General features: G+C 34.1%; 1 protein-coding gene across 15 annotated transcripts in view; it reads left to right on the forward strand.

The window, feature by feature from the left end:
• The first annotated feature begins 499 nt into the window (after window positions 1-499).
• The window catches only part of LOC125679637 (serine/arginine repetitive matrix protein 2-like), a 55475-nt gene continuing 42922 nt past the window's right edge, over window positions 500-13052 (forward strand). For 4 of the 15 annotated variants that reach the window (XM_048919029.2, XM_048919055.2, XM_048919036.2 and 1 more), the window contains exon 1: window positions 12027-12261. In XM_048919029.2, the coding sequence (XP_048774986.2) occupies window positions 12044-12261 (218 nt within the window). In that variant the 5' untranslated portion in view covers window positions 12027-12043. Of the gene's footprint in view, window positions 594-10840; window positions 12262-13052 lie in introns of those variants that run through there. The other 11 variants (XM_048919082.2, XM_056161968.1, XM_048919064.2 and 8 more) reach the window with 8 other exon arrangements.

Here is a 13052-nt window from a genome sequence, read left to right on the forward strand (position 1 = left end):
AATGTCATGTGTAACAACATCAATTAACATTCATAGGTATTGACATAACACTAAAAATTGTCAAGTTACATTCGCTATTTCTTTATCATCTACACGACGAATGGTGCATTGCGTAGTTACAAATTTTGACCCCACTGGCCTTCCATACCAAGTCCTTTCATTCCGTCACAAAAAAGTTTCCAATGATGGATTAAGAACGGTGTATAGCAGAAAACCTAACATCTTTTTAAAGGGCAGAGTTAATCATAGCAAATAATCAAGAGATTAAAAAAAAAAAATAATCCAATGGGAAATCTTATTGTATAGCCTAATATTTAAAAACCATGAGCGAATAATATAACAGGGCATTAAAAATAGAATATAAAAGTAACATATGCAAAATCTGTCAAAAATCAATCAACATCTATAAATCTGTTAAAAAATGTATCGAATCATACGAATGTTCAAGATTATATTTGATCATTTATAAGTCTTCCGGATTTGCATATTCTCTCTGGTCAAATCTACTATTAAACATTTTCACTTCCGGGAAGAAAAAAAGATGGCGACACAAATTTTCTCGAAATAATGTCAGGACGCCCTCCAAATGACAGGTAAATGAGGGTGCATTAGAATTGAGTACCAAATATTTGCATCGTAGAAATGTATTTCGTGACTTATAGATTAAATATACGGGTATATGATATGTGTGAAGTGGTTTATATTCCGTTTATTATCAAGTTTCACAACGAATACATGAATCATTTTTTTAAAGACCCCCCCCCCCCCTCTCCCCCGGGTGTTCGGTATTATTCTTACGATTGACTTCAACATATTTCCAACTGCAATGTATACTTATTGCTAGTATTTAGAACAGACAGAAGTGTAATGTGAAAAATGATTATCATCACAGCTGAAGGATCCCCCCCCCCCCCCCCGGCCCCCTACAGCACAAGGTAAAGAGATTTTAAACAAAAACACATGACTAAAAAAAAAAGATGACAGGCAACGTCCAATGCAAAACTATTTTGGCTTGGTATCTATATATCTGGAATGAAAACTACTTTTTAAAGATCCAGCATACTGGCTTCTATGTAAGGCAAGAATGTGCATCTTGGCAGCACAGTTAAAAAACCACAGTCCTCAGACTTGAGCAAAACTCATACCCGATGTCCCAATATTTTTCTGTGAACCTAGTTATTGCATGATAGAAACCCAATCTATGTTTAGTAAACAGCGTTTTTTCCCCTACCCACTGGTACCAGTACCCATTCGATTGGGAAAAATAGCATCAAGATCGAACAAATTGGGAAATTTCTACCAATGATTTCAGCTAAAAGAAAAAAAGAAACAAGAAGTATTCATCCCTTTACAAATTTTTTACGGTAATATTTCCTGTTGTGAGACATAAGATTTCTTAGGTTTTGCATTTTCACGTGTTTCGCTTTTTTACATTGGGTTTTTTGGTCTGACAAAATTTGGTTCGGTCCGATGTGTTCGTTGATTACACATGACCAAATGTCCTGTGTGGTCAAAAAACTTTCGCATAGACTGGGATCCCAATCAGTATATTTAAAAAAAAATTGCAGTGGAAAGTACAGAAAGTGTGTATTCAGAATTGTATATATAATTGTCTCTATAAGTGGAGCAGTGAATGTACTATACATCATTATTCACACCTATTGATGATGAACACTAAACAATGTGTCAGACTGGTGAAGGAAGTGGCATTGTCTCGGACAGCTCACTTAAAGTGCAACTTTGAGTTGTGAGATCTACAGAGGGTAGTAAAAACCGGGCTGGGTCACCTTGGGCTTCGTAATCCGAATCATTTAGTTTTCTTTGTTACTTTATTTTCATTTGATGTGAAACTTCTTAATTCTAATCTGGATGATACGTACATGTATATTAGATCTTCGCTACAAAAATTATGGCATAATTTTGAGTCGCTGTGAAAATATCAATGATTGTTTATTTCAGGTTGGTAAAATAAACTTAGCGAGAAAAAATACGTATTTTTCTGATTGATTATAGTGATGGGCAATCAGGAACTTTTTTTTATCGATGATCGGATGCACCTTTTCTATTGACTAATCGAAAAATAATCAAATATTATTCATTTCAAATTTATGGCACAAATATATTAAATTTACTTTATTTTTTACCCTAAATATTAAGTTAATTAGAATGAAATCATAAAATTGATTGATTGTATCTTGTTTAACAACTCTCTCGAAAAAATTTTCACTCATATGGAGACGGTACGTTTTTCTGTGATTACGACAGATATATATGACGTCTCACATAATGGAACATAAAATATCGATAGTAAATATGCATATCGCAAGATTTGAATTTCGTCGCTTTTAAACTTGGAAACTAAACAAAATATTTCATTTAAAACACATTCAAGTCATTTTAGGCATGCAAAGAATTAATTTTGCTAAAAAAAATTAAAAAGGTTAGTAACATGCGATACGTCCTTTAACTTATGACTGTTCACACTTGTTATTATAGGATTAAACTTTTTTTTTGAAGAATTTATCGATGTGTAAACTCTGGACATTTTACTCACGAACTGAATAAAAGTGTGAAGCACTTTTATGTTAAGTTTGTGAGTAAAATATCCAGAGTTTACACATCGATAAATTCTTCAAAAAGAATGTTTGATTCTTATAATTCCAATTCGTTCCTTGTATTATCAATTTCAAAAATTTTAATAGTTTCCCCTCACTATGTTATTTGTTTTCAGGCGCGTATGTATACATTGCGTTTTTGGATTTATTGATGTGTAAATTCTCGTTCAGATTTATTTTTGTCCAGTTAAAACAATTGTAATAAATAACATTGGAGTTATACAGTATTGGTAATTGATATGTTTACTGTTTAAAACTGCAAGTATTGTACTAGATACTACATATATGTCTTTTGATAAACATGGTCTGTTTACTTGAAACGTCAATTAACACCAAATTAAGGAGGTGTAAAGGACATACATGTCATTTCTGACATTTTATCTATGAATATTTTTTCATTTCTTCGATATGAAGAGTTCTTGTATGATTTCCGAAATAGGTGTAAATTATATCTTCCCTTCCCAGATGGGAGACATGTTGTTTAAATGTGAATTCTACTTCTCATACAAAGTTTGTCTTGGCCATAACTTTTTTGTCTTTTGACATAGGCCTTTGATATTTGGTATGTGGGTATACCATGGTAAGACAGTGTGTACCATTTTTGACAGCGGTTTTTTCTTCTTATATAACTGGTACCGATAAACGGTACCATTCCTAATGCCAAAAAACGTTGATTTGTCCCAATATTTAGACTAGAAATTCCCAATTCACTAGCCAAAAAATAGACCGCTGACATCATAATTTATGTAGTCTGAAATGTTGTACGAGTTAACTAAAATGTTCACTTCCGGTATTAAATCTAAAGTACAGATCATGGCAGTGCATGTGTTGTAGAGCTACAATGATTCTAGAACGAGCCTACGACGATTCCTGATTGTAATTTTTACCTTTCTAAAATTGTCCAAGATTGATCTTTAAGCAAAATATTATTGTCCTGATTAATGAAACAATTTTCAGTGAATTTTAAGGTTTTATTGTAAAAACTGACCATCCAGATTGTAAATTAATAAAACAATATTGTATTTAAAAAAATTGTTTTTTAATAATAAACAATGTACAAAAGCAATGAAAAATTATATTCAGAATCAAAATAAGGGCCAGAATGCCCAGTGAAATGGTTATTCACAGGTGTCAGATTAGGCAGTTTTCACTTAATATACAGGTGTCGGATTAGGCAGTTTTCACTGTATACACAGGTGTCGTATTAGGTAGTTTTCACTGTATACACAGGTGTCGGATTAGGCAGTTTTCACTGTATATATAATTCAGTGAAATAAACGGGTAGAATGCTGGACTGAATAAAACGGCCAGATTTGAGGGGTGGCAACTGGCAAGTTTAACGACAAGTTCACATTATGTGATATTTTATCTTAGTTATCATTAGTTATATCTTCATCCCACAAACCATTTAATATAATGCTCAAGCACTATCATTTTACGCTTTGAAGACTCAAATAAAACAAAATAAATGACTAACATGTTTACTTTTTAATTTTAGGACTAGAACAAGATAAACATGCGTAAACATTTTCACATTAGATAAACAGACATACGTACAGGTATGAGACATTCCATATAAATAACACTGCATTTTGTAAAAGAAAAAGTTTATTGAAATGAACATTATGTTTTAAGGTGAATCGATCCTCATGTGACTTATCAATATTAATGATTGAAAGTGGAAAAACTGTATTAATTTCTACTCGATATTGTGTAATTTAATCAATAACCATTGAAATGTGTATTTTGTCGTCTTTTAAAGATGTCAGACATGCAAAAACAGAAGTATACATCAGCATAAAAAAAAAATCACACATTTTTGTTCAAAAGAAGAATAAATTTTGATAAAATTTTGTTGAAATGACAGTAAAAAAAACCCTTCTAATTCATAAATATGTAAAAATTAATTGTGAAATCATTGTATATATAATAGACATGCAGTAAAGGAAATTTCAGCATTGGACAACATTTTTTTTAAAATTATGAATAATTGATTATCTATGGAAATTAAAAACCTTTTCAGTAGCAATACTTTACCAATTTTTTTTATTTTATCCAGTGAATAAAATTCCTCTGAAAGATATATTTCTATCATGGGCAAAGTTTAATTAAATAAAGATTTTGCTAAAACCTATGACATCACTGGAAGATCGATCAACCTTAATTAATCGATACACAAGGTAGGTACTGTTCACTGTGGTCCTGGTGATTTAATATAAGTATTGGTGGAGATGTAATTAATCGGCTTGTACCTAATTAATTCCAAAAGTACGGAGTTCATCTTAATACATATTCATCCTGTAGATCTAATTTTAAATTAAAAGATAGCAGAAATCACTAAGAAGTTTCTTCATTAACATTCCTCTTACTTAAACTCTGTTTATGTCCATCTCTTATGTATTTAAGGTATTCAATGTATAAAGACCATATTTCATATCTAGTAAATGGATGATGGGACTTTTGTAAGTTTTCACTGTAATTAGGGTAATTTGTAAAACAGTTTGAAAATGCCTTTTGCATTTAATGATAAGAAGAAAGTAAGCATTGATAATGAAAAGTCATTTTAAGATTTTAACACTGGAAACGTGAAAATTTACTGGGATTTATAAAAAATTTGTTAAACTCAAGATTTTTAGGTCACCTGAGTTAACTCAGGTGACCTATTGCAATTGGTTGTTGTCCGTCGTTGTGCGTTAACAATTGAACATTTTTAACATTTTCTTGATAACTACAAGTCCAATTCTTTTCAAATTTGGTATGAAGTATCTTTGAGACAAGGGGACCTTAAATTATAAATTTCAGGTCTCCAGCACCCCTGGGGGGGGGGGGTGGGGGGGGGGGGGGGGGGCTTTAGGGGCGGGGAAAAAACTGCCCAAAATTGACCAATTTTCAAAAATCTTCTTCTTAAGAACTGCACATGTGTAAGAAAAACTAAATGCATAGTGATGGAGAGCAGGAAGGCCTCTACCAAAATTGTAAATTTCATGATCCCCGGGGTAGGGGTTCTGACCCCAAGGTGGGGCCAAACTTGTTATATAGTGTTTATGTGTAAAACACTTAAATAACATCTTTTTTAGTGCTGTTGATACTATATTGAAACTAAATAGATATTTAGAAAAAGCAGGTAGTCCTTTACCAAAATTGTAAATTTGATGATCCCCGTAGTAAGGGTTCTGACACTGGAATTTTAAGTTTTAAGAACACATCTTGTTTTATACTGTTGCTGAACTTTAGAATTTAGCTTAGATATTCAGAACAGGAATTTTTTTTCTAGATTTCATAGCCCATGGAAATAGTGATACTTTTTCACTAGTATTCAGGTGACCGATGAGGCCTGTGGGCCTCTTGTTAAAGTTTTAAATCCAGAACTTGGAAAAGTCTTAAAGAGAACCCCGCATGATAGTTGTGTCATAGTTCTGTGCTGTTTTGGACTAGATGCTTCTTCACAGATTGTGCACCCTGGCTTGGGTTTCTTGAAAAAATCTCAGGGTTAACCTGAGCCCTGAGTTATCTTTTATTTGAGCAATCAAAATTTGAGTAAAATCTCAGACTCAAGTCTAACTTTTGACTCCTTCTAGAATTCCAAGCCTGAAACCATGACATGAAATACTGAAAATTTAAGTCTGTTGTAAAGTCATTTTATTGTGTAACATGTATGTAAATACTAATGTTAAAGACAAATGGTAGTCATGCATCTGTTTCTGTACAGCTGCTCCCCCCCCCCCCCCCCCCCCCCATCTCCTTTCCAGTAAATCATATCACTTTTAGATTAGTGAAAATATTGACTAGTAATCATGGTAATGGCATATGTATCTTTAGACTACTCCTACATTGGTTTTTGGAACTGTAAATATTCTTAGAATAAGATGCCCACCAATGGGATTTGTTTGTAGTCTTGCTCAAATATTAATGAAGAATTTGCTGTGTAAGCAAATGATTTGATGAACTCTGCAAAATGTGTATCAAACAATTGTATACGTTTGTGTGATGAAATTGAAAGTAGATGAGAATCATTCCAGAATCAGATTATCTGTTGATGGGTAGAGCGATTTGATTGTAATGGTAGAACAACTGCAAACAGAGGAGTTCTCAATAAACAGGGGTTAAATTTAACCCTGTCCAATATGGAGGACAGCTGTGAGGATGTTTTTTAAAAGTACACTTCATGTATCATGTTCATCACAACTTTGGGGAGTTTTATATTTGTACATTCACCTTATCAACAAAGTTGCTCGTTAATTTGGACATTTTGGTTTCTAGCGAAATCGTCTTAATTGTATAAATCTTTATGTAAGTAAAAACAATTTGCTTTATTGAATAAATCCTGATAATGTTAACCTATTATAAGTTTGAAGGCTCTTTATATTCTATGGAAATGCAGAAGGTATAGTCAAGGTCAAAGTTTAAAACTTTGCTTGAATACTTCTTGTTATCAGCCCGTCAGAGTTATCACGCTTAGACGACTCTTGCGTGTCAATGAACAAGTCTCGCGAGCAAACGCGAGATTACCAGGACATAAGCAAAACATTAAATAGCCCCCCTTTTTAGCTCACCTGAGCGGAAAGCTCAAGTGAGCTTTTGTGATCGCCTGTTGTCCGTCATCTGTCTGTAAACTTTTTACATTTTCAACTTCTTCTCCAGAACCACTGGACCAATTATAACCAAACTTGGCCAAAAGCATCCTTGGGTGAAGGGCTTTCAAGTTTAAATGAAGGGCCATGTCCTTTTCCCAGGGGAGATAATCACAAAAAATGCAAAAATAGGGCCAGAAGATTTACATAAAGGCTTTCTGACATAGTGCAGATTCAAGTGTATTAAAATCATGGCCCCTGGGGTTTGGATGGGGCCACAATAGGGTATCAAAGTTTTACATACTAATATATAGGAAAAATCTTCTTTTCAAAAACTTCTGGGCCAGGAAAGTGGAAATTTACATGAAAGCTTCCTGACATAGAGCAGATTCAAGTTTGTTAAAATCATGACCCCCAGGAGTAAGATGAGGTGACAATAGGGGATCAAAGTTTTACATACAAATATATAGGGAAAGTCTTGAAAAATCTTCTTAACAACCACTGAGCCAGGAAAGCTGAGATTTACATGAAGGCTTCCTGACAGTGCAGATTCAAGTTTGTGAAACTCATGACCCTCGGGGTTAGGATGGGGGCACAATAAGGGATCAAAGTTTTACATAACTAATAAATAGAAAAAATCTTTAAAAATTTTCTCCTTAAGAACCATTAGGCTAAAGAAGTTTATGTTTGCACAAAAGCTTCCTGACATAGTGCAGATTGAAGTTTGTAAAAATCATGGTTCCCAGGGGTAAGATGGGGCCACAGTAGGGGATCAAAATTTTATATACATATATATAGGGGAAAATCATTAAAAATCTTCTTAAATATCACTGGCCAGGGAAGTTTACATTTACATGATAGCTTCATGATATAGTGCAGATTCGATTTTATAAAAATTATGGCCTCCTGGAGTAGGTTTGGGCCACAATAGGGATCAAAGTTTTACATGTGAATAGGAAAAGTCTTTAAATATGAGCAAAGGTGACTGAGGTGAGCGATGTGACCCACGGGCCTCTTGTTTCCTTTACAGTTCTTTTTGCAGTTGATGCTTTATATTGGTCAAATTTAGCAAATTCAGTACCCTTGCTCCCTCACATAGTTTAACAAATTTGTCTTTTTTCTTGTTAAAATAATTAATTATACCCCCCGCAACAAGTTGTGGGGGGGGGGGGGGGGGGGGGTGGTATACTGGAATCGGGTTGTCCGTCTGTCCGTCCGTCTGTAGACACAATGGTTTCCGGTCTCTAAAGCATTATCCTTTCCACCTACCGTCACCATATCATATATATGGACTACCCATGGGATGAAGATGTTCCCTATCGATTTTGGGGTCAAAAGGTCAAAGGTCAAGCGCACTGGACATCGAAGTAGCAATATGGTTTCCGGGCTCTAAAGCGTTATCCTTTCCACCTACTGTCATCATATCATACATATGGACTACCCATGGGATGAAGATGTTCCCTATCGATTTTGGGGTCAAAGGTCACGCACACTGGACATCGAAGTAGCAATATGGTTTCCTGGCTCTGAAGCGTTATCCTTTCCACCTACAGTCACCATATCATACATATGGACTACCCATGGGATGAAGATGTTCCCTATCGATTTTGGGGTAAAAAGGTCAAAGGTCACACGTACTGGACATCAAAGTAGCAATATGGTTTCCATTTAAATTCTTTAACGGCTTTTTTCATCGCATGGAGATGCTGTGTTCCTAGATACCTTTTGGATCATAATACTGAAGTTTTACCTATTACCAACACCCTTTGGGAGATTGGGGTTAGCGGGGGATATTCTTACAGTGAGCATTGCTCACAGTACCTCTTGTTTCTTTTGACTTTAGAATTTTGATCAGTGTTGTGGATTGCTGTTGATTATAATTCGTATTCAATGCCATATTATGTGTGCCAAATGTTTACGTTGTCCTGGTAGCACGACTTTACATGCCTTAAATTTGAAGAGTTCCACTAATGGAAATCACAATTATTGCCTTTGGGTCATAGGGTCAAAAGCCGGTCTCGGTTACTGAAAACACATACATGTACATTTATGTATTTGGTTTGTAGGCTGTTACAGGAGAAAGGACTTGTACTTGATGTTCATATTTCGATGGTGTAATGAAAACCTTGTGTGAGATTGACCTTTGGGGTCATAGGTTAAATGGCATGACCTCTACTACTAAAATAGATGAGTTTTAAAATTTACCCATGATCTGTCTCAGTGGCATTTGTGTTTTATATAAACATATTTTGTTGATGTATTGGTTTGGTTTTCCCAAAATATGTAAACCACTGTGGAACATTGTAATTGAATGTAAAACTTGTATGTTTTGTATTGAATCAATTAAGTCTAGATGAAGTCACCATTGATAATAAAATATGTAATTAATATCACAATGATTTTAATAAATTTATATCCTGTGAAGTCAGAGAAGTTATTTGCAGAGGCTTAAAGAAAAAGGCACTATCATGAGTTGGTGTTGGCATGGAAATATTGATTTATTTGCAAAAACATATATTGAAATAAACTGGTGTTAAAGTTAGTGTGAACAACATTTTTTTCTCTGTGTGTGTGTGTATATATATATATATATATATATATTAATAAGATGATATATGATTTTATTTTCTTAAGCATAGGCAGGACATTGGCATAAAAGATATTTTTCAATGATTTTTTCTCATATGTGATGAAATCTTTGTATTTATGTAAACCTAGTAAATTAACCAATATGTCAAAATTAATAAAGGAGGGGGGGTTAGTCAAAATATAAAATGATTCATATAATGTAAAATAAAAACATTCTTCATGAAGTGTGCTGACATGAAGTGTCTCACAGTATTTTCACATTCTACTTTCATTTCTGTTGGAATTCCCAGCTGAATTTAATGTAAAATATTTATCAAGATTTGTACAACTGCAGTGCATTCACACAAGAAAATGGCTCTCATTACAATTTGAAAAGATATCAAAGGCAAAAATATTTGAAATGTAAACATATTTGATTTTAGAAGATATTAATGTTAACATGGAGAGTAGATCAAGATCCGTGTGGTCACATGGTATTGGGGAAACTTTATAAGACTGTAAGTGCATAAAGAGGACATGCATGATCTCTGTCCCTCTGAAACGTTCATAGTCTGTCATTATATTGAACATAGTACACATCCATTATGTAGTGTACTTGTGATATCATGTATAAGCTTTGCATCAGTATAAAATGGCTGGGTGCACTCGTAAATTGTATACTTTGTACGTACTACATGTTATTAGTATTTTATGTTACAATTTGGTGACGATGATGTTCAAATGTCAGTAAACAGCTGCAGTTTATTACCACCATTTGCAGCTATTAATTGCTCGTTAATAAAAAATATTGATCTCTCATTTTCACTCCTGATGCTGGCCCTCTCACAGAAACCTCAGATAGACAAATGTGATTAGTCACACCAAGTAAGCGAAGATAAATTTAACAGTGCCTGTTGTTCTTAAGAATCATTTACTGTGTGAAATGATTGTAGTGGAGTAGTGTGCACTAAAATTAGATGTAAGTATCACATGTAGTGAAATAAAATTATGCGAAGGAAATTAAATGAAATCACCATGACTAACAAAATCATGCAATCAGAACAAAAAAAGAATCACATTTAGAGTTGACAGAAGCTGAATTTGACACAGTGATGACAGTGCAGAGACTGATTAAGTTTAGAAATTGTGGTCTTGTATGATAGAAATATTAGACTTTCTCACCTGATAGTTGCGAGATCTGATGGCATTTTGTGTACTGCAAGAAAGGTTAACAGCTACAAGGAATGGTGACAATGGAAACATAGGAGAGCCACGTGATTAGATGGTTAGCACCTTCTAGGGACCACCATAGAGCCTCAAGCAGGCTATCCAACCAGAGCTGCACAGTTTGAATACTGTCGTCAGAAGCAATCATTTGGTAGGATTTCAAAGCAAGAAGTTACAGAGATGTAGGAAAAGGAAGAATTTGCTGAAATCTGCTTGTGACAGCCGTGGTTGTTGACCTAGTATGGTCATTACAATCAATAGCTCTAACAGGATTATAAGGGATTATACAATCTGAAATCAGAGATACAGCGTCATTACAATGTCTTATGTCTAACGATTCCGGTACTTTGATATTTTTTTCTCTTTGACAGAATTAGATAGATATGTGAGCATTTTATGGGATGTTTTTGAAATTTAATCAAGTTGCTGATGACAGTTGTGAATGCGGGTTTATGTGCCTGGAAAGTTCAATAGCACATGTCTCGTCTAATTGTTTATTTTTTTCTAAAGAAATATTGATGCTGCTTTGCCACAGGAGAACTTACTGAAGCCATGAGCAGCATTGTTCTAGTCTCTCTCCAAAGGGGAATCAGATGCTTCTGTGATGAAAAAAAGCAGAGATTCTTGTGACAGCAAGGAGGACATATAAGAAATTCTGCCAAGACCATGTGATATAAGTAGCTGGTGCCTATATATAGACTGAAAGCATATCTGTGGAATTCTGTATAACGATAGTTGGATTATTATTGGTGCTTTGTATTTTTATCTTGCCAGTGCCAAATTAGGTGCCTTATTTCAACTGTGCCATTCTGACAAAGAAACCATTAATGACACATCGAAACACAACAGTACCTCAGTGACAAGCCGTTTTAATTACTTTTCTATCACCCTTATAGCGTGTTCTGTTAAGCCAATGACTTATGGTGCCTTCAAGCTGAGTTTGATTTTTTTGGCTTTTATAGTTTAAGTGGTACTTCTATTGCCAATTGGTTTGCCAAAATATGTGCTCAAGATTTCTATGACATAAACAAGTTGTGACATTTATTGTGGAGTAAGTTCAACATGTTCAACAATTCAGAATATCGCATGCGGCAAATGCACACTCAAGCTCAAGCACAAGCACAGCATATGCTGCATTTAACACCTGCTTTGACAGCACAATCTGTTGGGCAGCAACACACCCAGCAGTCTGTTCAAGTTCAGTTTCCACAGCAACAACAGTGGAATACTCAAGTTTTTCAAAATGCTCTTCAAGCCACGGCTTTCTGGAGAAGATTTAGGTCTGTAAAATGTACTGTTATGTATTTTTATGACATGATCATCTGTTTGTCTGAATAGTCTGGAAAATTATTGCTTGATGACAAAATATACTGTATTTCATTGTAATGTCTGTAATGAAAATTTGATGTGGATCTATTGGTTAGACAAGGGAAGAAAAATACATTTACCTGTAAGGTAATGCTATACACTGCTGGTATTGACAACTGCATTATGGACAATTCCTGTGAAGAAAAATAATAATTATATTTGGATTTTTACTTAATGAGAGATACAGAACTCAGAAAAACAACTGTTAATCAATTTATCTGATGGTAAGCTTCTGATTTGTGGGGATTCTGTCATATTGGGAATGCATATTACATCCTGGGATTGTCATTCGCAGTAGTATTGTTTATTTGGTGTTGACATCATGACACCTTCTCACGGAAACCATATCTAGTTAACAGAATGTAATAAACTTGATATAACCTGGAGACTGCCTCTTGATGGGCTCTTATGCTTATTTCTAAGTTAAAAAATGGAAATTATGGTATTAATTTATTTTTTTTTAAAATAGAGCAAAGCTGTAGATCTATAATTGCAGTGCAATATGACATAGTTGTGAGGTAATAGTAAACAGGAAAAGTGAAAACACCACTAGTGTTGTGAAATAACTGATTTAAATCAGTTATTTTTTAAAACACTGGTATAAATACTAAATCCTTCTTGTGATATTCTGATATGAGTGTGTGGATTTAAAATTATTAAGATGATTTTCACATGAGCTTGGTATACAGGAAATGAAATTGAT

Source organism: Ostrea edulis, chromosome 1 (genome assembly GCF_947568905.1).
Source record: "Ostrea edulis chromosome 1, xbOstEdul1.1, whole genome shotgun sequence".
Taxonomy (NCBI): Eukaryota; Metazoa; Mollusca; class Bivalvia; order Ostreida; family Ostreidae; genus Ostrea; species Ostrea edulis.